This window comes from Vicugna pacos, unplaced genomic scaffold (genome assembly GCF_048564905.1).
Source record: "Vicugna pacos unplaced genomic scaffold, VicPac4 scaffold_20, whole genome shotgun sequence".
NCBI lineage: Eukaryota > Metazoa > Chordata > Mammalia > Artiodactyla > Camelidae > Vicugna > Vicugna pacos.
The window spans coordinates 41,400,416-41,423,524 of NW_027328741.1; the positions used below are offsets into that span (position 1 = coordinate 41,400,416).

The following is a 23,109-nucleotide window of genomic DNA, read 5'->3' on the forward strand; positions in this document are numbered from 1 at the left end:
CCCCATATATATGTATGGAGTGGAGTTTGCAACTGAAAAGAAACTTTGTGTTCCCTTCGAGCTAGGTGAAGGACGGCTTTCACACACACTTATCTCTCAGAACTGAGCATGTGGAGAGACGTTCGTTCATCCAGCACAAAGGGAACAGGTTGCAGGAGCAACCCTTACTCTGGTTTCTCAGTCTGTTTCCTAGTGCCGGTTTGAAGTGCCTGCCGTTTTCACTGTAAAACCGAGTTGGAGCTTGTACCTCCCCATATATATGTATGGAGTGGAGTTTGCAACTGAAAAGAAACTTTGTGTTCCCTTCGAGCTAGGTGAAGGACGGCTTTCACACACACTTATCTCTCAGAACTGAGCATGTGGAGAGACGTTCGTTCATCCAGCACAAAGGGAACGGGTTGCAGGAGAAACCCTTACTCTGGTTTCTCAGTCTGTTTCCTAGTGCCGGTTTGAAGTGCCTGCCGTTTTCACTGTAAAACCGAGTTGGAGCTTGTACCTCCCCATATATATGTATGGAGTGGAGTTTGCAACTGAAAAGAAACTTTGTGTTCCCTTCGAGCTAGGTGAAGGACGGCTTTCACACACACTTATCTCTCAGAACTGAGCATGTGGAGAGACGTTCGTTCATCCAGCACAAAGGGAACGGGTTGCAGGAGAAACCCTTACTCGGGTTTCTCAGTCTGTTTCCTAGTGCCGGTTTGAAGTGCCTGCCGTTTTCACTGTAAAACCGAGTTGGAGCTTGTACCTCCCCATATATATGTATGGACTGGAGTTTGCAACTGAAAAGAAACTTTGTGTTCCCTTCAAGCTAGGTGAAGGACGGCTTTCACACACACGTATCTCTCAGAACTGAGCATGTGGAGAGACGTTCGTTCATCCAGCACAAAGGGAACAGTTTGCAGGAGAAACCCTTACTCTGGTTTCTCAGTCTGTTTCCTAGTGCCGGTTTGAAGTGCCTGCCGTTTTCACTGTAAAACCGAGTTGGAGCTTGTACCTCCCCATATATATGTATGGATTGGGGTTTGCAACTGAAAAGAAACTTTGTGTTCCCTTCAAGCTAGGTGAAGGGCGGCTTTCACACACACTTATCTCTCAGAACTGAGCATGTGGAGAGACGTTCGTTCATCCAGTACAAAGGGAACGGGTTTCAGGAGAAACCCTTACTCTGGTTTCTCAGTCTGTTTCCTAGTGCCGGTTTGAAGTGCCTGCCGTTTTCACTGTAAAACCGAGTTGGAGCTTGTACCTCCCCATATATATGTATGGAGTGGAGTTTGCAACTGAAAAGAAACTTTGTGTTCCCTTCAAGCTAGGTGAAGAACGGCTTACACACACACTTATCTCTCAGAACTGAGCATGTAGAGAGACGTTCGTTCATCCAGCACAAAGGGAACGGGTTGCAGGAGAAACCCTTATTCTGGTTTCTCAGTCTGTTTACTAGTGCCGGTTTGAAGTGCCTGCCGTTTTCACTGTAAAACCGAGTTGGAGCTTGTACCTCCCCATATATATGTATGGAGTGGAGTTTGCAACTGAAAAGAAACTTTGTGTTCCCTTCAAGCTAGGTGAAGGACGGCTTTCACACACACGTATCTCTCAGAACTGAGCATGTGGAGAGACGTTCGTTCATCCAGCACAAATGGAACGGGTTGCAGGAGAAACCCTTACTCTGGTTTCTCAGTCTGTTTCCTAGTGCCGGTTTGAAGTGCCTGCCGTTTTCACTGTAAAACCGAGTTGGAGCTTGTACCTCCCCATATATATGTATGGAGTGGAGTTTGCAACTGAAAAGAAACTTTGTGTTCCCTTCAAGCTAGGTGAAGGACGGCTTTCACACACACTTATCTCTCAGAACTGAGCATGTGGAGAGACGTTCGTTCATCCAGCACAAAGGGAACGGGTTGCAGGAGAAACCCTTACTCTGGTTTCTCAGTCTGTTTCCTAGTGCCGGTTTGAAGTGCCTGCCGTTTTCACTGTAAAACCGAGTTGGAGCTTGTACCTCCCCATATATATGTATGGAGTGGAGTTTGCAACTGAAAAGAAACTTTGTGTTCCTTTCGAGCTAGGTGAAGGACGGCTTTCACACACACTTATCTCTCAGAACTGAGCATGTGGAGAGACGTTCGTTCATCCAGCACATAGGGAACGGGTTGCAGGAGAAACCCTTACTCTGGTTTCTCAGTCTGTTTCCTAGTGCCGGTTTGAAGTGCCTGCCGTTTTCACTGTAAAACCGAGTTTGAGCTTGTACCTCCCCATATATATGTATGGAGTGGAGTTTGCAACTGAAAAGAAACTTTGTGTTCCCTTCAAGCTAGGTGAAGGACGGCTTTCACACACACGTATCTCTCAGAACTGAGCATGTGGAGAGACGTTCGTTCATCCAGCACAAAGGGAACGGGTTGCAGGAGAAACACTTACTCTGGTTTCTCAGTCTGTTTCCTAGTGCCGGTTTGAAGTGCCTGCCGTTTTCACTGTAAAACCGAGTTGGAGCTTGTACCTCCCCATATATATGTATGGATTGGGTTTTGCAACTGAAAAGAAACTTTGTGTTCCATTCAAGCTAGGTGAAGGGCGGCTTTCACACACACTTATCTCTCAGAACTGAGCATGTGGAGAGACGTTCGTTCATCCAGCACAAAGGGAACGGGTTGCAGGAGAAACCCTTACTCTGGTTTCTCAGTCTGTTTCCTAGTGCCGGTTTGAAGTGCCTGCCGTTTTCACTGTAAAACCGAGTTGGAGCTTGTACCACCCCATATATATGTATGGAGTGGAGTTTGCAAATGAAAAGAAACTTTGTGTTCCCTTCGAGCTAGGTGAAGGACGGCTTTCACACACACATATCTCTCAGAACTGAGCATGTGGAGAGACGTTCGTTCATCCAGCACAAAGGGAACGGGTTGCAGGGGAAACCCTTACTCTGGTTTCTCAGTCTGTTTCCTAGTGCCGGTTTGAAGTGCCTGCCGTTTTCACTGTAAAACCGAGTTGGAGCTTGTACCTCCCCATATATATGTATGGATTGGGGTTTGCAACTGAAAAGAACCTTTGTGTTCCCTTCAAGCTAGGTGAAGATCGGCTTACACACACACTTATCTCTCAGAACTGAGCATGTAGAGAGACGTTCGTTCATCCAGCACAAAGGGAACGGGTTGCAGGAGAAACCCTTACTCTGGTTTCTCAGTCTGTTTCCTAGTGCCGGTTTGAAGTGCCTGCCGTTTTCACTGTAAAACCGAGTTGGAGCTTGTACCTCCCCATATATATGTATGGAGTGGAGTTTGCAACTGAAAAGAAACTTTGTGTTCCCTTCAAGCTAGGTGAAGGACGGCTTTCACACACACTTATCTCTCAGAACTGAGCATGTGGAGAGACGTTCGTTCATCCAGCACAAAGGGAACGGGTTGCAGGAGAAACCCTTACCCTGGTTTCTCAGTCTGTTTCCTAGTGCCGGTTTGAAGTGCCTGCCGTTTTCTCTGTAAAACCGAGTTGGAGCTTGTACCTCCCCATATATATGTATGGAGTGGAGTTTGCAACTGAAAAGAAACTTTGTGTTCCCTTCAAGCTAGGTGAAGGACGGCTTTCACACACACTTATCTCTCAGAACTGAGCATGTGGAGAGACGTTCGTTCATCCAGCACAAAGGGAACGGGTTGCAGGAGAAACCCTTACTCTGGTTTCTCAGTCTGTTTCCTAGTGCCGGTTTGAAGTGCCTGCCGTTTTCACTGTAAAACCGAGTTGGAGCTTGTACCTCCCCATATATATGTATGGAGTGGAGTTTGCAACTGAAAAGAAACTTTTTCTTCCTTTCGAGCTAGGTGAAGGACGGCTTTCACACACACTTATCTCTCAGAACTGAGCATGTGGAGAGACGTTCGTTCATCCAGCACAAATGGAACGGGTTGCAGGAGAAACCCTTACTCTGGTTTCTCAGTCTGTTTCCTAGTGCCGGTTTGAAGTGCCTGCCGTTTTCACTGTAAAACCGAGTTGGAGCTTGTACCTCCCCATATATATGTATGGAGTGGTGTTTGCAACTGGAAAGAAACTTTGTGTTCCCTTCGAACTAGGTGAAGGACGCCTTTCACACACACTTATCTCTCAGAACTGAGCATGTGGAGAGACGTTCGTTCATCCAGCACAAAGGGAACGGGTTGCAGGAGAAACCCTTACTCTGGTTTCTCAGTCTGTTTCCTAGTGCCGGTTTGAAGTGCCTGCCGTTTTCACTGTAAAACCGAGTTGGAGCTTGTACCTCCCCATATATATGTATGGAGTGGAATTTGCAACTGAAAAGAAACTTTGTGTTCCCTTCAAGCTAGGTGAAGGACGGCTTTCACACACACTTATCTCTCAGAACTGAGCATGTGGAGAGACGTTCGTTCACCCAGCACAAAGGGAACGGGTTGCAGGAGAAACCCTTACTCTGGTTTCTCAGTCTGTTTCCTAGTGCCGGTTTGAAGTGCCTGCCGTTTTCACTGTAAAACCGAGTTGGAGCTTGTACCTCCCCATATATATGTATGGAGTGGAGTTTGCAACTGAAAAGAAACTTTGTGTTCCTTTCGAGCTATGTGAAGGACGGCTTTCACACACACTTTTCTCTCAGACCTGAGCATGTGGAGAGACGTTCGTTCATCCAGCACAAAGGGAACGGGTTGCAGGAGAAACCCTTACTCTGGTTTCTCAGTCTGTTTCCTAGTGCCGGTTTGAAGTGCCTGCCGTTTTCACTGTAAAACCGATTTGGAGCTTGTACCACCCCATATATATGTATGGAGTGGAGTTTGCAACTGAAAAGAAACTTTGTGTTCCCTTCGAGGTAGGTGAAGGACGGCTTTCACACACACTTATCTCTCAGAACTGAGCATGTGGAGAGACGTTCGTTCATCCAGCACAAATGGAACGGGTTGCAGGGGAAACCCTTACTCTGGTTTCTCTGTCTGTTTCCTAGTGCCGGTTTGAAGTGCCTGCCGTTTTCACTGTAAAACCGAGTTGGAGCTTGTACCACCCCATATATATGTATGGGGTGGAGTTTGCAAATGAAAAGAAACTTTGTGTTCCCTTCGAGCTAGGTGAAGGACGGCTTTCACACACACTTATCTCTCAGAACTGAGCATGTGGAGAGACGTTCGTTCGTCCAGCACAAAGGGAACGGGTTGCAGGGGAAACCCTTACTCTGGTTTCTCAGTCTGTTTCCTAGTGCCGGTTTGAAGTGCCTGCCGTTTTCACTGTAAAACCGAGTTGGAGCTTGTACCTCCCCATATATATGTATGGAGTGGAGTTTGCAACTGAAAAGAAACTTTGTGTTCCCTTCGAGCTAGGTGAAGGACGGCTTTCACACACACTTATCTCTCAGAACTGAGCATGTGGAGAGACGTTCGTTCATCCAGCACAAAGGGAACGGGTTGCAGGAGAAACCCTTACTCTGGTTTCTCAGTCTGTTTCCTAGTGCCGGTTTGAAGTGCCTGCCGTTTTCACTGTAAAACCGAGTTGGAGCTTGTACCTCCCCATATATATGTATGGAGTGGAGTTTGCAACTGAAAAGAAACTTTGTGTTCCCTTCAAGCTAGGTGAAGGACGGCTTTCACACACACGTATCTCTCAGAACTGAGCATGTGGAGAGACGTTCGTTCATCCAGCACAAATGGAACGGGTTGCAGGGGAAACCCTTACTCTGGTTTCTCAGTCTGTTTCCTAGTGCCGGTTTGAAGTGCCTGCCGTTTTCACTGTAAAACCGAGTTGGAGCTTGTACCTCCCCATATATATGTATGGAGTGGAGTTTGCAACTGAAAAGAAACTTTGTGTTCCCTTCAAGCTAGGTGAAGGACGGCTTTCACACACACTTATCTCTCAGAACTGAGCATGTGGAGAGACGTTCGTTCATCCAGCACAAAGGGAACGGGTTGCAGGAGAAACCCTTACTCTGGTTTCTCAGTCTGTTTCCTAGTGCCGGTTTGAAGTGCCTGCCGTTTTCACTGTAAAACCGAGTTGGAGCTTGTACCTCCCCATATATATGTATGGAGTGGAGTTTGCAACTGAAAAGAAACTTTGTGTTCCTTTCGAGCTAGGTGAAGGACGGCTTTCACACACACTTATCTCTCAGAACTAAGCATGTGGAGAGACGTTCGTTCATCCAGCACATAGGGAACGGGTTGCAGGAGAAACCCTTACTCTGGTTTCTCAGTCTGTTTCCTAGTGCCGGTTTGAAGTGCCTGCCGTTTTCACTATAAAACCGAGTTTGAGCTTGTACCTCCCCATATATATGTATGGAGTGGAGTTTGCAACTGAAAAGAAACTTTGTGTTCCCTTCAAGCTAGGTGAAGGACGGCTTTCACACACACGTATCTCTCAGAACTGAGCATGTGGAGAGACGTTCGTTCATCCAGCACAAAGGGAACGGTTTGCAGGAGAAACCCTTACTCTGGTTTCTCAGTCTGTTTCCTAGTGCCGGTTTGAAGTGCCTGCCGTTTTCACTGTAAAACCGAGTTGGAGCTTGTACCTCCCCATATATATGTATGGATTGGGGTTTGCAACTGAAAAGAAACTTTGTGTTCCCTTCAAGCTAGGTGAAGGGCGGCTTTCACACACACTTATCTCTCAGAACTGAGCATGTGGAGAGACGTTCGTTCATCCAGCACAAATGGAACGGGTTGCAGGAGAAACCCTTACTCTGGTTTCTCTGTCTGTTTCCTAGTGCCGGTTTGAAGTGCCTGCCGTTTTCACTGTGAAACCGAGTTGGAACTAGTACCTCCCCATATATATGTATGGAGTGGAGTTTGCAACTGAAAAGAAACTTTGTGTTCCCTTCAAGCTAGGTGAAGAACGGCTTACACACACACTTATCTCTCAGAACTGAGCATGTAGAGAGACGTTCGTTCATCCAGCACAAAGGGAACGGGTTGCAGGAGAAACCCTTACTCTGGTTTCTCAGTCTGTTTCCTAGTGCCGGTTTGAAGTGCCTGCCGTTTTCACTGTAAAACCGAGTTGGAGCTTGTACCTCCCCATATATATGTATGGAGTGGAGTTTGCAACTGAAAAGAAACTTTGTGTTCCCTTCAAGCTAGGTGAAGGACGGCTTTCACACACACGTATCTCTCAGAACTGAGCATGTGGAGAGACGTTCGTTCATCCAGCACAAAGGGAACGGGTTGCAGGAGAAACCCTTACCCTGGTTTCTCAGTCTGTTTCCTAGTGCCGGTTTGAAGTGCCTGCCGTTTTCTCTGTAAAACCGAGTTGGAGCTTGTACCTCCCCATATATATGTATGGAGTGGAGTTTGCAACTGAAAAGAAACTTTGTGTTCCCTTCAAGCTAGGTGAAGGACGGCTTTCACACACACTTATCTCTCAGAACTGAGCATGTGGAGAGACGTTCGTTCATCCAGCACAAAGGGAACGGGTTGCAGGAGAAACCCTTACTCTGGTTTCTCAGTCTGTTTCCTAGTGCCGGTTTGAAGTGCCTGCCGTTTTCACTGTAAAACCGAGTTGGAGCTTGTACCTCCCCATATATATGTATGGAGTGGAGTTTGCAACTGAAAAGAAACTTTGTGTTCCCTTCGAGCTAGGTGAAGGACGGCTTTCACACACACTTATCTCTCAGAACTGAGCATGTGGAGAGACGTTCTTTCATCCAGCACATAGGGAACGGGTTGCAGGAGAAACCCTTACTCTGGTTTCTCAGTCTGTTTCCTAGTGCCGGTTTGAAGTGCCTGCCGTTTTCACTGTAAAACCGAGTTGGAGCTTGTACCTCCCCATATATATGTATGGAGTGGTGTTTGCAACTGGAAAGAAACTTTGTGTTCCCTTCGAACTAGGTGAAGGACGGCTTTCACACACACTTATCTCTCAGAACTGAGCATGTGGAGAGACGTTCGTTCATCCAGCACAAAGGGAACGGGTTGCAGGAGAAACCCTTACTCTGGTTTCTCAGTCTGTTTCCTAGTGCCGGTTTGAAGTGCCTGCCGTTTTCACTGTAAAACCGAGTTGGAGCTTGTACCTCCCCATATATATGTATGGAGTGGAATTTGCAACTGAAAAGAAACTTTGTGTTCCCTTCAAGCTAGGTGAAGGACGGCTTTCACACACACTTATCTCTCAGAACTGAGCATGTGGAGAGACGTTCGTTCACCCAGCACAAAGGGAACGGGTTGCAGGAGAAACCCTTACTCTGGTTTCTCAGTCTGTTTCCTAGTGCCGGTTTGAAGTGCCTGCAGTTTTCACTGTAAAACCGAGTTGGAGCTTGTACCTCCCCATATATATGTATGGAGTGGAGTTTGCAACTGAAAAGTAACTTTGTGTTCCTTTCGAGCTATGTGAAGGACGGCTTTCACACACACTTTTCTCTCAGACCTGAGCATGTGGAGAGACGTTCGTTCATCCAGCACAAAGGGAACGGGTTGCAGGAGAAACCCTTACTCGGGTTTCTCAGTCTGTTTCCTAGTGCCGGTTTGAAGTGCCTGCCGTTTTCACTGTAAAACCGAGTTGGAGCTTGTACCACCCCATATATATGTATGGAGTGGAGTTTGCAAATGAAAAGAAACTTTGTGTTCCCTTCGAGCTAGGTGAAGGACGGCTTTCACACACACTTATCTCTCAGATCTGAGCATGTGGAGAGACGTTCGTTCATCCAGCACAAAGGGAACGGGTTGCAGGGGAAACCCTTACTCTGGTTTCTCAGTCTGTTTCCTAGTGCCGGTTTGAAGTGCCTGCCGTTTTCACTGTAAAACCGAGTTGGAGCTTGTACCTCCCCATATATATGTATGGAGTGGAGTTTGCAACTGAAAAGAAACTTTGTGTTCCCTTCGAGCTAGGTGAAGGACGGCTTTCACACACACTTATCTCTCAGAACTGAGCATGTGGAGAGACGTTCGTTCATCCAGCACAAAGGGAACGGTTTGCAGGAGAAACCCTTACTCGGGTTTCTCAGTCTGTTTCCTAGTGCCGGTTTGAAGTGCCTGCCGTTTTCACTGTAAAACCGAGTTGGAGCTTGTACCTCCCCATATATATGTATGGAGTGGAGTTTGCAAATGAAAAGAAACTTTGTGTTCCCTTCAAGCTAGGTGAAGGACGGCTTTCACACACACGTATCTCTCAGAACTGAGCATGTGGAGAGACGTTCGTTCATCCAGCACAAAGGGAACGGTTTGCAGGACAAACCCTTACTCTGGTTTCTCAGTCTGTTTCCTAGTGCCGGTTTGAAGTACCTGCCGTTTTCACTGTAAAACCGAGTTGGAGCTTGTACCTCCCCATATATATGTATGGAGTGGAGTTTGCAACTGAAAAGAAACTTTGTGTTCCCTTCAAGCTAGGTGAAGGGCGGCTTTCACACACACTTATCTCTCAGAACTGAGCATGTGGAGAGACGTTCGTTCATCCAGCACAAATGGAACGGGTTGCAGGAGAAACCCTTACTCTGGTTTCTCTGTCTGTTTCCTAGTGCCGGTTTGAAGTGCCTGCCGTTTTCACTGTAAAACCGAGTTGGAGCTTGTACCTCCCCATATATATGTATGGAGTGGAGTTTGCAACTGAAAAGAAACTTTGTGTTCCCTTCAAGCTAGGTGAAGAACGGCTTACACACACACTTATCTCTCAGAACTGAGCATGTAGAGAGACGTTCGTTCATCCAGCACAAAGGGAACGGGTTGCAGGAGAAACCCTTACTCTGGTTTCTCAGTCTGTTTCCTAGTGCCGGTTTGAAGTGCCTGCCGTTTTCACTGTAAAACCGAGTTGGAGCTTGTACCTCCCCATATATTTGTATGGAGTGGAGTTTGCAACTGAAAAGAAACTTTGTGTTCCCTTCAAGCTAGGTGAAGGACGGCTTTCACACACACTTATCTCTCAGAACTGAGCATGTGGAGAGACGTTCGTCCATCCAGCACAAAGGGAACGGGTTGCAGGAGAAACCCTTACCCTGGTTTCTCAGTCTGTTTCCTAGTGCCGGTTTGAAGTGCCTGCCGTTTTCACTGTAAAACCGAGTTGGAGCTTGTACCTCCCCATATATATGTATGGAGTGGAGTTTGCAACTGAAAAGAAACTTTGTGTTCCCTTCAAGCTAGGTGAAGGACGGCTTTCACACACACTTATCTCTCAGAACTGAGCATGTGGAGAGACGTTCGTTCATCCAGCACAAATGGAACGGGTTGCAGGAGAAACCCTTACTCTGGTTTCTCAGTCTGTTTCCTAGTGCCGGTTTGAAGTGCCTGCCGTTTTCACTGTAAAACCGAGTTGGAGCTTGTACCTCCCCATATATATGTATGGAGTGGAGTTTGCAACTGAAAAGAAACTTTGTGTTCCCTTCAAGCTAGGTGAAGGACGGCTTTCACACACACTTATCTCTCAGAACTGAGCATGTGGAGAGACGTTCGTTCATCCAGCACAAAGGGAACGGGTTGCAGGGGAAACCCTTACTCTGGTTTCTCAGTCTGTTTCCTAGTGCCGGTTTTAAGTGCCTGCCGTTTTCACTGTAAAACAGAGTTGGAACTTGTACCTCCCCATATATATGTATGGAGTGGAGTTTGCAACTGAAAAGAAACTTTGTTTTCCCTTCAAGCTTGTTGAAGGACGGCTTTCACACACACTTATCTCTCAGAATTCAGCATGTGGAGAGACGTTCGTTCATCCAGCACAAAGGGAACGGGTTGCAGGAGAAACCCTTACTCTGGTTTCTCAGTCTGCTTCCTAGTGCCGGTTTGAAGTGCCTGCCGTTGTCACTGTAAAACCGAGTTGGAGCTTGTACCTCCCCATATATATGTATGGAGTGGAGTTTGCAACTGAAAAGAAACTTTGTGTTCCCTTCAAGCTAGGTGAATGCGGCTTTCACACACACTTATCTCTCAGAACTGAGCATGTGGAGAGACGTTCGTTCATCCAGCACAAAGGGAACGGGTTGCAGGAGAAACCCTTACTCTGGTTTCTCAGTCTGTTTCCTAGTGCCGGTTTGAAGTGCCTGCCGTTTTCACTGTAAAACCGAGTTGGAGCTTGTACCTCCCCATATATATGTATGGAGTGGAATTTGCAACTGAAAAGAAACTTTGTGTTCCCTTCAAGCTAGGTGAAGGACGGCTTTCACACACACTTATCTCTCAGAACTGAGCATGTGGAGAGACGTTCGTTCACCCAGCACAAAGGGAACGGGTTGCAGGAGAAACCCTTACTCTGGTTTCTCAGTCTGTTTCCTAGTGCCGGTTTGAAGTGCCTGCCGTTTTCACTGTAAAACCGAGTTGGAGCTTGTACCTCCCCATATATATGTATGGAGTGGAGTTTGCAACTGAAAAGAAACTTTGTGTTCCTTTCGAGCTATGTGAAGGACGGCTTTCACACACACTTTTCTCTCAGACCTGAGCATGTGGAGAGACGTTCGTTCATCCAGCACAAAGGGAACGGGTTGCAGGAGAAACCCTTACTCTGGTTTCTCAGTCTGTTTCCTAGTGCCGGTTTGAAGTGCCTGCCGTTTTCACTGTAAAACCGATTTGGAGCTTGTACCACCCCATATATATGTATGGAGTGGAGTTTGCAACTGAAAAGAAACTTTGTGTTCCCTTCGAGCTAGGTGAAGGACGGCTTTCACACACACTTATCTCTCAGAACTGAGCATGTGGAGAGACGTTCGTTCATCCAGCACAAAGGGAACGGGTTGCAGGGGAAACCCTTACTCTGGTTTCTCAGTCTGTTTCCTAGTGCCGGTTTGAAGTGCCTGCCGTTTTCACTGTAAAACCGAGTTGGAGCTTGTACCTCCCCATATATATGTATGGATTGGGGTTTGCAACTGAAAAGAAACTTTGTGTTCCCTTCAAGCTAGGTGAAGGGCGGCTTTCACACACACTTATCTCTCAGAACTGAGCATGTGGAGAGACGTTCATTCATCCAGCACAAATGGAACGGGTTGCAGGAGAAACCCTTACTCTGGTTTCTCTGTCTGTTTCCTAGTGCCGGTTTGAAGTGCCTGCCGTTTTCACTGTAAAACCGAGTTGGAGCTTGTACCACCCCATATATATGTATGGGGTGGAGTTTGCAAATGAAAAGAAACTTTGTGTTCCCTTCGAGCTAGGTGAAGGACGGCTTTCACACACACTTATCTCTCAGAACTGAGCATGTGGAGAGACGTTCGTTCGTCCAGCACAAAGGGAACGGGTTGCAGGGGAAACCCTTACTCTGGTTTCTCAGTCTGTTTCCTAGTGCCGGTTTGAAGTGCCTGCCGTTTTCACTGTAAAACCGAGTTGGAGCTTGTACCTCCCCATATATATGTATGGAGTGGAGTTTGCAACTGAAAAGAAACTTTGTGTTCCCTTCGAGCTAGGTGAAGGACGGCTTTCACACACACTTATCTCTCAGAACTGAGCATGTGGAGAGACGTTCGTTCATCCAGCACAAAGGGAACGGGTTGCAGGAGAAACCCTTACTCTGGTTTCTCAGTCTGTTTCCTAGTGCCGGTTTGAAGTGCCTGCCGTTTTCACTGTAAAACCGAGTTGGAGCTTGTACCTCCCCATATATATGTATGGAGTGGAGTTTGCAACTGAAAAGAAACTTTGTGTTCCCTTCAAGCTAGGTGAAGGACGGCTTTCACACACACGTATCTCTCAGAACTGAGCATGTGGAGAGACGTTCGTTCATCCAGCACAAATGGAACGGGTTGCAGGGGAAACCCTTACTCTGGTTTCTCAGTCTGTTTCCTAGTGCCGGTTTGAAGTGCCTGCCGTTTTCACTGTAAAACCGAGTTGGAGCTTGTACCTCCCCATATATATGTATGGAGTGGAGTTTGCAACTGAAAAGAAACTTTGTGTTCCCTTCAAGCTAGGTGAAGGACGGCTTTCACACACACTTATCTCTCAGAACTGAGCATGTGGAGAGACGTTCGTTCATCCAGCACAAAGGGAACGGGTTGCAGGAGAAACCCTTACTCTGGTTTCTCAGTCTGTTTCCTAGTGCCGGTTTGAAGTGCCTGCCGTTTTCACTGTAAAACCGAGTTGGAGCTTGTACCTCCCCATATATATGTATGGAGTGGAGTTTGCAACTGAAAAGAAACTTTGTGTTCCTTTCGAGCTAGGTGAAGGACGGCTTTCACACACACTTATCTCTCAGAACTGAGCATGTGGAGAGACGTTCGTTCATCCAGCACATAGGGAACGGGTTGCAGGAGAAACCCTTACTCTGGTTTCTCAGTCTGTTTCCTAGTGCCGGTTTGAAGTGCCTGCCATTTTCACTATAAAACCGAGTTTGAGCTTGTACCTCCCCATATATATGTATGGAGTGGAGTTTGCAACTGAAAAGAAACTTTGTGTTCCCTTCAAGCTAGGTGAAGGACGGCTTTCACACACACGTATCTCTCAGAACTGAGCATGTGGAGAGACGTTCGTTCATCCAGCACAAAGGGAACGGTTTGCAGGAGAAACCCTTACTCTGGTTTCTCAGTCTGTTTCCTAGTGCCGGTTTGAAGTGCCTGCCGTTTTCACTGTAAAACCGAGTTGGAGCTTGTACCTCCCCATATATATGTATGGATTGGGGTTTGCAACTGAAAAGAAACTTTGTGTTCCCTTCAAGCTAGGTGAAGGGCGGCTTTCACACACACTTATCTCTCAGAACTGAGCATGTGGAGAGACGTTCGTTCATCCAGCACAAATGGAACGGGTTGCAGGAGAAACCCTTACTCTGGTTTCTCTGTCTGTTTCCTAGTGCCGGTTTGAAGTGCCTGCCGTTTTCACTGTGAAACCGAGTTGGAACTAGTACCTCCCCATATATATGTATGGAGTGGAGTTTGCAACTGAAAAGAAACTTTGTGTTCCCTTCAAGCTAGGTGAAGAACGGCTTACACACACACTTATCTCTCAGAACTGAGCATGTAGAGAGACGTTCGTTCATCCAGCACAAAGGGAACGGGTTGCAGGAGAAACCCTTACTCTGGTTTCTCAGTCTGTTTCCTAGTGCCGGTTTGAAGTGCCTGCCGTTTTCACTGTAAAACCGAGTTGGAGCTTGTACCTCCCCATATATATGTATGGAGTGGAGTTTGCAACTGAAAAGAAACTTTGTGTTCCCTTCAAGCTAGGTGAAGGACGGCTTTCACACACACGTATCTCTCAGAACTGAGCATGTGGAGAGACGTTCGTTCATCCAGCACAAAGGGAACGGGTTGCAGGAGAAACCATTACCCTGGTTTCTCAGTCTGTTTCCTAGTGCCGGTTTGAAGTGCCTGCCGTTTTCTCTGTAAAACCGAGTTGGAGCTTGTACCTCCCCATATATATGTATGGAGTGGAGTTTGCAACTGAAAAGAAACTTTGTGTTCCCTTCAAGCTAGGTGAAGGACGGCTTTCACACACACTTATCTCTCAGAACTGAGCATGTGGAGAGACGTTCGTTCATCCAGCACAAAGGGAACGGGTTGCAGGAGAAACCCTTACTCTGGTTTCTCAGTCTGTTTCCTAGTGCCGGTTTGAAGTGCCTGCCGTTTTCACTGTAAAACCGAGTTGGAGCTTGTACCTCCCCATATATATGTATGGAGTGGAGTTTGCAACTGAAAAGAAACTTTGTGTTCCCTTCGAGCTAGGTGAAGGACGGCTTTCACACACACTTATCTCTCAGAACTGAGCATGTGGAGAGACGTTCTTTCATCCAGCACATAGGGAACGGGTTGCAGGAGAAACCCTTACTCTGGTTTCTCAGTCTGTTTCCTAGTGCCGGTTTGAAGTGCCTGCCGTTTTCACTGTAAAACCGAGTTGGAGCTTGTACCTCCCCATATATATGTATGGAGTGGTGTTTGCAACTGGAAAGAAACTTTGTGTTCCCTTCGAACTAGGTGAAGGACGGCTTTCACACACACTTATCTCTCAGAACTGAGCATGTGGAGAGACGTTCGTTCATCCAGCACAAAGGGAACGGGTTGCAGGAGAAACCCTTACTCTGGTTTCTCAGTCTGTTTCCTAGTGCCGGTTTGAAGTGCCTGCCGTTTTCACTGTAAAACCGAGTTGGAGCTTGTACCTCCCCATATATATGTATGGAGTGGAATTTGCAACTGAAAAGAAACTTTGTGTTCCCTTCAAGCTAGGTGAAGGACGGCTTTCACACACACTTATCTCTCAGAACTGAGCATGTGGAGAGACGTTCGTTCACCCAGCACAAAGGGAACGGGTTGCAGGAGAAACCCTTACTCTGGTTTCTCAGTCTGTTTCCTAGTGCCGGTTTGAAGTGCCTGCAGTTTTCACTGTAAAACCGAGTTGGAGCTTGTACCTCCCCATATATATGTATGGAGTGGAGTTTGCAACTGAAAAGAAACTTTGTGTTCCTTTCGAGCTATGTGAAGGACGGCTTTCACACACACTTTTCTCTCAGACCTGAGCATGTGGAGAGACGTTCGTTCATCCAGCACAAAGGGAACGGGTTGCAGGAGAAACCCTTACTCTGGTTTCTCAGTCTGTTTCCTAGTGCCGGTTTGAAGTGCCTGCCGTTTTCACTGTAAAACCGAGTTGGAGCTTGTACCACCCCATATATATGTATGGAGTGGAGTTTGCAAATGAAAAGAAACTTTGTGTTCCCTTCGAGCTAGGTGAAGGACGGCTTTCACACACACTTATCTCTCAGATCTGAGCATGTGGAGAGACGTTCGTTCATCCAGCACAAAGGGAACGGGTTGCAGGGGAAACCCTTACTCTGGTTTCTCAGTCTGTTTCCTAGTGCCGGTTTGAAGTGCCTGCCGTTTTCACTGTAAAACCGAGTTGGAGCTTGTACCTCCCCATATATATGTATGGAGTGGAGTTTGCAACTGAAAAGAAACTTTGTGTTCCCTTCGAGCTAGCTGAAGGACGGCTTTCACACACACTTATCTCTCAGAACTGAGCATGTGGAGAGACGTTCGTTCATCCAGCACAAAGGGAACGGTTTGCAGGAGAAACCCTTACTCGGGTTTCTCAGTCTGTTTCCTAGTGCCGGTTTGAAGTGCCTGCCGTTTTCACTGTAAAACCGAGTTGGAGCTTGTACCTCCCCATATATATGTATGGAGTGGAGTTTGCAAATGAAAAGAAACTTTGTGTTCCCTTCAAGCTAGGTGAAGGACGGCTTTCACACACACGTATCTCTCAGAACTGAGCATGTGGAGAGACGTTCGTTCATCCAGCACAAAGGGAACGGTTTGCAGGACAAACCCTTACTCTGGTTTCTCAGTCTGTTTCCTAGTGCCGGTTTGAAGTACCTGCCGTTTTCACTGTAAAACCGAGTTGGAGCTTGTACCTCCCCATATATATGTATGGAGTGGAGTTTGCAACTGAAAAGAAACTTTGTGTTCCCTTCAAGCTAGGTGAAGGGCGGCTTTCACACACACTTATCTCTCAGAACTGAGCATGTGGAGAGACGTTCGTTCATCCAGCACAAATGGAACGGGTTGCAGGAGAAACCCTTACTCTGGTTTCTCTGTCTGTTTCCTAGTGCCGGTTTGAAGTGCCTGCCGTTTTCACTGTAAAACCGAGTTGGAGCTTGTACCTCCCCATATATATGTATGGAGTGGAGTTTGCAACTGAAAAGAAACTTTGTGTTCCCTTCAAGCTAGGTGAAGAACGGCTTACACACACACTTATCTCTCAGAACTGAGCATGTAGAGAGACGTTCGTTCATCCAGCACAAAGGGAACGGGTTGCAGGAGAAACCCTTACTCTGGTTTCTCAGTCTGTTTCCTAGTGCCGGTTTGAAGTGCCTGCCGTTTTCACTGTAAAACCGAGTTGGAGCTTGTACCTCCCCATATATTTGTATGGAGTGGAGTTTGCAACTGAAAAGAAACTTTGTGTTCCCTTCAAGCTAGGTGAAGGACGGCTTTCACACACACTTATCTCTCAGAACTGAGCATGTGGAGAGACGTTCGTCCATCCAGCACAAAGGGAACGGGTTGCAGGAGAAACCCTTACCCTGGTTTCTCAGTCTGTTTCCTAGTGCCGGTTTGAAGTGCCTGCCGTTTTCACTGTAAAACCGAGTTGGAGCTTGTACCTCCCCATATATATGTATGGAGTGGAGTTTGCAACTGAAAAGAAACTTTGTGTTCCCTTCAAGCTAGGTGAAGGACGGCTTTCACACACACTTATCTCTCAGAACTGAGCATGTGGAGAGACGTTCGTTCATCCAGCACAAATGGAACGGGTTGCAGGAGAAACCCTTACTCTGGTTTCTCAGTCTGTTTCCTAGTGCCGGTTTGAAGTGCCTGCCGTTTTCACTGTAAAACCGAGTTGGAGCTTGTACCTCCCCATATATATGTATGGAGTGGAGTTTGCAACTGAAAAGAAACTTTGTGTTCCCTTCGAGCTAGGTGAAGGACGGCTTTCACACACACTTATCTCTCAGAACTGAGCATGTGGAGAGACGTTCGTTCATCCAGCACAAAGGGAACGGGTTGCAGGAGAAACCCTTACTCTGGTTTCTCAGTCTGTTTCCTAGTGCTGGTTTGAAGTGCCTGCCGTTTTCACTGTAAAACCGAGTTGGAGCTTGTACCTCCCCATATATATGTATGGAGTGGAGTTTGCAACTGAAAAGAAACTTTGTGTTCCCTTCAAGCTAGGTGAAGGACGGCTTTCACACACACTTATCTCTCAGAACTGAGCATGTGGAGAGACGTTCGTTCATCCAGCACAAAGGGAACGGGTTGCAGGGGAAACCCTTACTCTGGTTTCTCAGTCTGTTTCCTAGTGCCGGTTTGAAGTGCCTGCCGTTTTCACTGTAAAACAGAGTTGGAACTTGTACCTCCCCATATATATGTATGGAGTGGAGTTTGCAACTGAAAAGAAACTTTGTTTTCCCTTCAAGCTAGTTGAAGGACGGCTTTCACACACACTTATCTCTCAGAATTCAGCATGTGGAGAGACGTTCGTTCATCCAGCACAAAGGGAACGGGTTGCAGGAGAAACCCTTACTCTGGTTTCTCAGTCTGCTTCCTAGTGCCGGTTTGAAGTGCCTGCCGTTGTCACTGTAAAACCGAGTTGGAGCTTGTACCTCCCCATATATATGTATGGAGTGGAGTTTGCAACTGAAAAGAAACTTTGTGTTCCCTTCAAGCTAGGTGAATGCGGCTTTCACACACACTTATCTCTCAGAACTGAGCATGTGGAGAGACGTTCGTTCATCCAGCACAAAGGGAACGGGTTGCAGGAGAAACCCTTACTCTGGTTTCTCAGTCTGTTTCCTAGTGCCGGTTTGAAGTACCTGCCGTTTTCACTGTAAAACCGAGTTGGAGCTTGTACCTCCCCATATATATGTATGGAGTGGAGTTTGCAACTGAAAAGAAACTTTGTGTTCCCTTCAAGCTAGGTGAAGGACGGCTTTCACACACACTTATCTCTCAGAACTGAGCATGTGGAGAGACGTTCGTTCATCCAGCACAAAGGGAACGGGTTGCAGGAGCAACCCTTACTCTGGTTTCTCAGTCTGTTTCCTAGTGCCGGTTTGAAGTGCCTGCCGTTTTCACTGTAAAACCGAGTTGGAGCTTGTACCTCCCCATATATATGTATGGAGTGGAGTTTGCAACTGAAAAGAAACTTTGTGTTCCCTTCGAGCTAGGTGAAGGACGGCTTTCACACACACTTATCTCTCAGAACTGAGCATGTGGAGAGACGTTCGTTCATCCAACACAAAGGGAACGGGTTGCAGGAGAAACCCTTACTCTGGTTTCTCAGTCTGTTTCCTAGTGCCGGTTTGAAGTGCCTGCCGTTTTCACTGTAAAACCGAGTTGGAGCTTGTACCTCCCCATATATATGTATGGAGTGGAGTTTGCAACTGAAAAGAAACTTTGTGTTCCCTTCGAGCTAGGTGAAGGACGGCTTTCACACACACTTATCTCTCAGAACTGAGCATGTGGAGAGACGTTCGTTCATCCAGCACAAAGGGAACGGGTTGCAGGAGAAACCCTTACTCTGGTTTCTCAGTCTGTTTCCTAGTGCCGGTTTGAAGTGCCTGCCGTTTTCACTGTAAACCCTAGTTGGTGCTTGTACCTCCCCATATATATGTATGGAGTGGAATTTGCAACGGAAATAAACTTTTTGTTCCCTTCAAGCTAGGTGAAGGTCGGCTTTCACACTCTTATCTCTCAGAACTGAGCATGTGGAGAGACGTTCGTTCATCCAGCACAAAGGGAACGGGTTGCAGGAGAAACCCTTACTCTGGTTTCTCAGTCTGTTTCCTAGTGCCGGTTTGAAGTGCCTGCCGTTTTCACTGTAAACCCTAGTTGGTGCTTGTACCTCCCCATATATATGTATTGAGTGGAATTTGCAACGGAAATAAACTTTTTGTTCCCTTCAAGCTAGGTGAAGGTCGGCTTTCACACTCTTATCTCTCAGAACTGAGCATGTGGAGAGACGTTCGTTCATCCAGCACAAAAGGAACGTGTTGCAGGGGAAACACTTACTCTGGTTTCTCAGTCTGTTTCGTAGTGCCGGTTTGAAGTTCCTGCGGTTTGCACTGTAAAGCCGAGTTGGAGGTTGTTCCTCCCCATATATGTGTATGGACCATATGCCGACACAAAAGAAGAGATTGTAGTAAAGATAAAGTGGCTGAAATCAATGTCCGTAATACCTAGCTAAGTTTCCTAAATGTCCCAACTTAACTAACCACAGGACTACCGCTTCAAGAATGGGTCAAATAGCACCTTGTGGATTTTTTTAATAAATAAATAATGATCCAATTCCTACCACCGGCAATTATGATAAGACTGAGTATAATTTCTTACAACAAATAGTTTAGATATCATAATTTCTACTTGATTCAAACCGCTTCTTCTATAAATTTTGAATCTTTTTTCTTCAGACGGATTTGTGCCATTTGACCTATTGATAAAATTTTCAACTGGCTTTTAGTAAAAATATTCACTATAGTGAGAGTTTATTACATCAACTATTCCTTTATGGGAAACCCTTGTGCCTTGTCACTCTCTTTCATAATATTTCCTGTGGAAAATTCAATCCTTCATTCAGGAAAACGCTGAGCAATATTTCTCATGAAAATCCGTCCTAAGCTGCAACCCAAGAAAATGAAATTGACACTGAGCAGCACGTGAAGCCGGCAGACACATGCAGTGCACTGTTGTGTTCCCGCCTCGAATTTCTGTAACCAGCAGGAAAATTTGTATCTCAAGAAATAGACATAAACATTTTTCAGGACCTGAGCACACAGTTTCCCTTTCAGGGTTTAGTGGGCTTCCATTTAATTCTATGAGAAATGTTTAAAACAACAGAACAACAGCTGAGATAGGGTTTAAAATAACTTTTATTTCAGTGAAAATAAAGCCAACTGACTGTTATCATTTTTACTTTATTTGATCTCACTCTCTAACTTTACCTTCCCAACCTCCTCCACAAAATGATGGTGAACATCCCCTCCTGGGTCAGAAATCTAAGTAGAAATTACCAATCACATTGAGGTGTGCTTTGTTGTTTTATTTTTCAAACAACCAAATTTCATTCATATGATTTAATAATTAAGATCAGAAACAAAGTCTACTTAATAAATGGTAGACAACACATGTCGTCATAGCTGCTCATCAGGTTTGGCCCCACATTACACACTTTTACATGGACATGTGACATGTGCTGTCATGGGAAACGGTGAGTGGGGACAGGGCCTCTGCTCTCACAGGGCACACAGCCTGGTGGGGCAGGCGGTGTTCAATCATTGCCCTTTTCTCTTTAATATACTTACAAATTATGGGAAATGCTATTTAAAAAGAACAAAATGAGTCAATGAAAGTGAAAAATACAAGGACAGTATTTAGGCTGAGGGAAGACAGGGAATCTCTTTGAAGATCTGACACTCCACTGAGACCCAAAGGACAACTCTGGCACTGAAGGTGAAGGGCAGGGACACACTGATAAAGGGCTGAAATCCAGAATATACCAAAATTTCTTTACACTCAACAAGAAGGATGAATAACCTGATTAAAAAATGAGCAAAATGCCTGAACACACACCTCATCAAAGAAGAAATCTGGATGCCAAAGAAGCCTTTGGAAAGATGCTCCACAGCACCTGTCATCAAGGGGATGCAGACTGAAACAGCGAGATACCACTGCACACCTGTCAGAACTGCCAAAATGCAGAACACTGACAGCACCGAATGCTGGTGAGGATGTGGAGCACCAGAAATTATAATGCATTGTTGGTGGGAATGAAAAATGGCCCAGGTACTTTGGAAGATGGTCTGGCAATTTTTTACAGAGCTAGACGTAATTCTAACATATGATCCGGCAACTGTGCTCCTTGGTGTTTACTCGATGAAATGGAAACTTATGTTCACACACAAATCTGCATACAGATGTTAATAGCAGCTTTATTCATACTCAACAGGATTCAGAAGCAACTAAGCTCTTCTTCAGTAGGTGAATGGATAAATAAACTGTGGTCCCGCCAGAAAATGGACTATTATTTGGTGCTAAAATGAAATGAGTTATCAAGGAATGGAAAGACATGGAGGAACCTTAAATGCATATTACCAAGTGAAAGAAGCCAATCTGGGAAGTTTCAGCAACTGTCTGATTCCAACTGTATGGTGTTCTGGGAAAGGGAAAAACACAGAGACTGAAAGATCAGTGGCTGCCAGAGGCTAGAGGGGAAAGAGCAATGAATGAGGTGCAGCACGGAGCATTTTAAGGTCACTAAGACACACGACTCTGTATGATGCTGTGATGGTGGATACATGTCATTGTACATCTGTCCAAACCCACAGAGTGCACAACACAATGTGTAAATCCTAGTGTCAACTATGGGCTATGGGTGATGATGACATGTCAGTGTAGGTTCACCCATTGTCACAAATGTACACTCTGGTTCAGGTGTCAATATTGAGGAGGCTGTGGGGGCAAACTGCAGTTCATACACCCAATCCAGCCCCAGCCACCGCTGTTAATAAAGCTCTATGGGTGTGTGGACTATCTGGCTGTTCTGGCATCTAAACAGTAGAGCTGAGCAGCTGCACCAGAGATCAGGAGGTTTTCAGACCCTGAAATATTTACCCCCAAGCCCTTGAAAGGAAAAGTCTGCTGAGCCCTGTTCTAAATGAATCAAGATTCACCCTGATGAGGCAGGACAGCAGGGCCCAAACCAGGCATGGTTAATGGGGCTGAAGCAATGTTTTAGTTCCAACACATTTGCTGAAGTCCTGCAAGTCCAGTGACAGACTAGCCAGGAAGCGTCTGCAGGAGGAGTCGGGAGCAGGCCTTCCCGCCAGGCTCCGGGATGCCGGGGGCCGCGTGCCGCACGGGGGCCACCCGCTTGAAGAAGGTGGACTTGCAGTGGAAGCCGATCAACTCGTAGAGCTCGGAGAGGATGCTGCACGGCTGAATTTTCTCCTCGGAACGCTGAAGCACAGGGAGAAAAGCAACAAGCATCTGAATGAAACACGTAAGTGAAAAAAGACCCATAAAAATGGTTTTCCCTTAAAACAGAGACCCGATGACACAGGAAGGAAGAGGAAGGCTGACTTAGTGCACTGATGGGAACGGATGCAGAAACGCAGGGAAGCAGCACTGTGCAGACACTCCAGACCCCCTCTGGGCCCCACCTCTCCGCATTCCACCTGTCCCTTTACTAGAAAAGCCCGTATTCCCTGAAATAGAGGAATCTGCTACCTAAACATGGGACACAGAGAAGGGAAAGAGGAAAAGGAAGGGAAAGTAAAGGAACAACAGTTCATCTAGACCCTAGGGTCTGGGCGGGAATTTCACCAAACACACAACTTCTCAAAGCACAGAGCGCACAGGGAGAGGCTGACAGAGTGACTGCAACTTCTGCTCCTAAAGCACCCAGCTACCTGTCAGCACACACTGCGCCCATTACTGAATCATTACAATCATCTCAGAAACAACTACTACCCCGGCTCACAGGCAAGGAAATCTGAAACTCGGGGAGGAATTATTATCATCCTGGACAAAGTCCCACAGCCCAGTAGTCTCAGAGCCTCCGGCAGACCCTGGGCTAAAATGCTCCTCATCACCACGGGCCCTGAGACTCAGGCTGAGGCCACGTCAGGTCTGCACGGGCCCAGAGCACAGTCTGTGGGACAGGGAATGCTCCCACTCGAAGTGCCAGGTCAAGGCCCTCAGGAACTTGTGTAATGAAACCAAATCCCCAAACTCATTTCCAACCCACTGCCCTGTCCGGGAGGACTGCTCGGCACAACTGCGCTGTCACC

At 46.5% G+C, this 23,109-nt stretch overlaps 1 protein-coding gene across 1 annotated transcript in view; it reads right to left on the reverse strand.

The window, feature by feature from the left end:
• LOC140693988 (trafficking protein particle complex subunit 9-like) overlaps window positions 1–23,109 on the reverse strand; it is a 290,787-nt gene that overhangs the window by 99,297 nt on the left and 168,381 nt on the right. The window contains exon 7 of the mRNA XM_072957489.1: window positions 22,046–22,276. Within this exon, the coding sequence (XP_072813590.1) occupies window positions 22,097–22,276 (180 nt within the window). The 3' untranslated portion in view covers window positions 22,046–22,096. Of the gene's footprint in view, window positions 22,277–23,109 lie in introns of the transcript that reaches the window.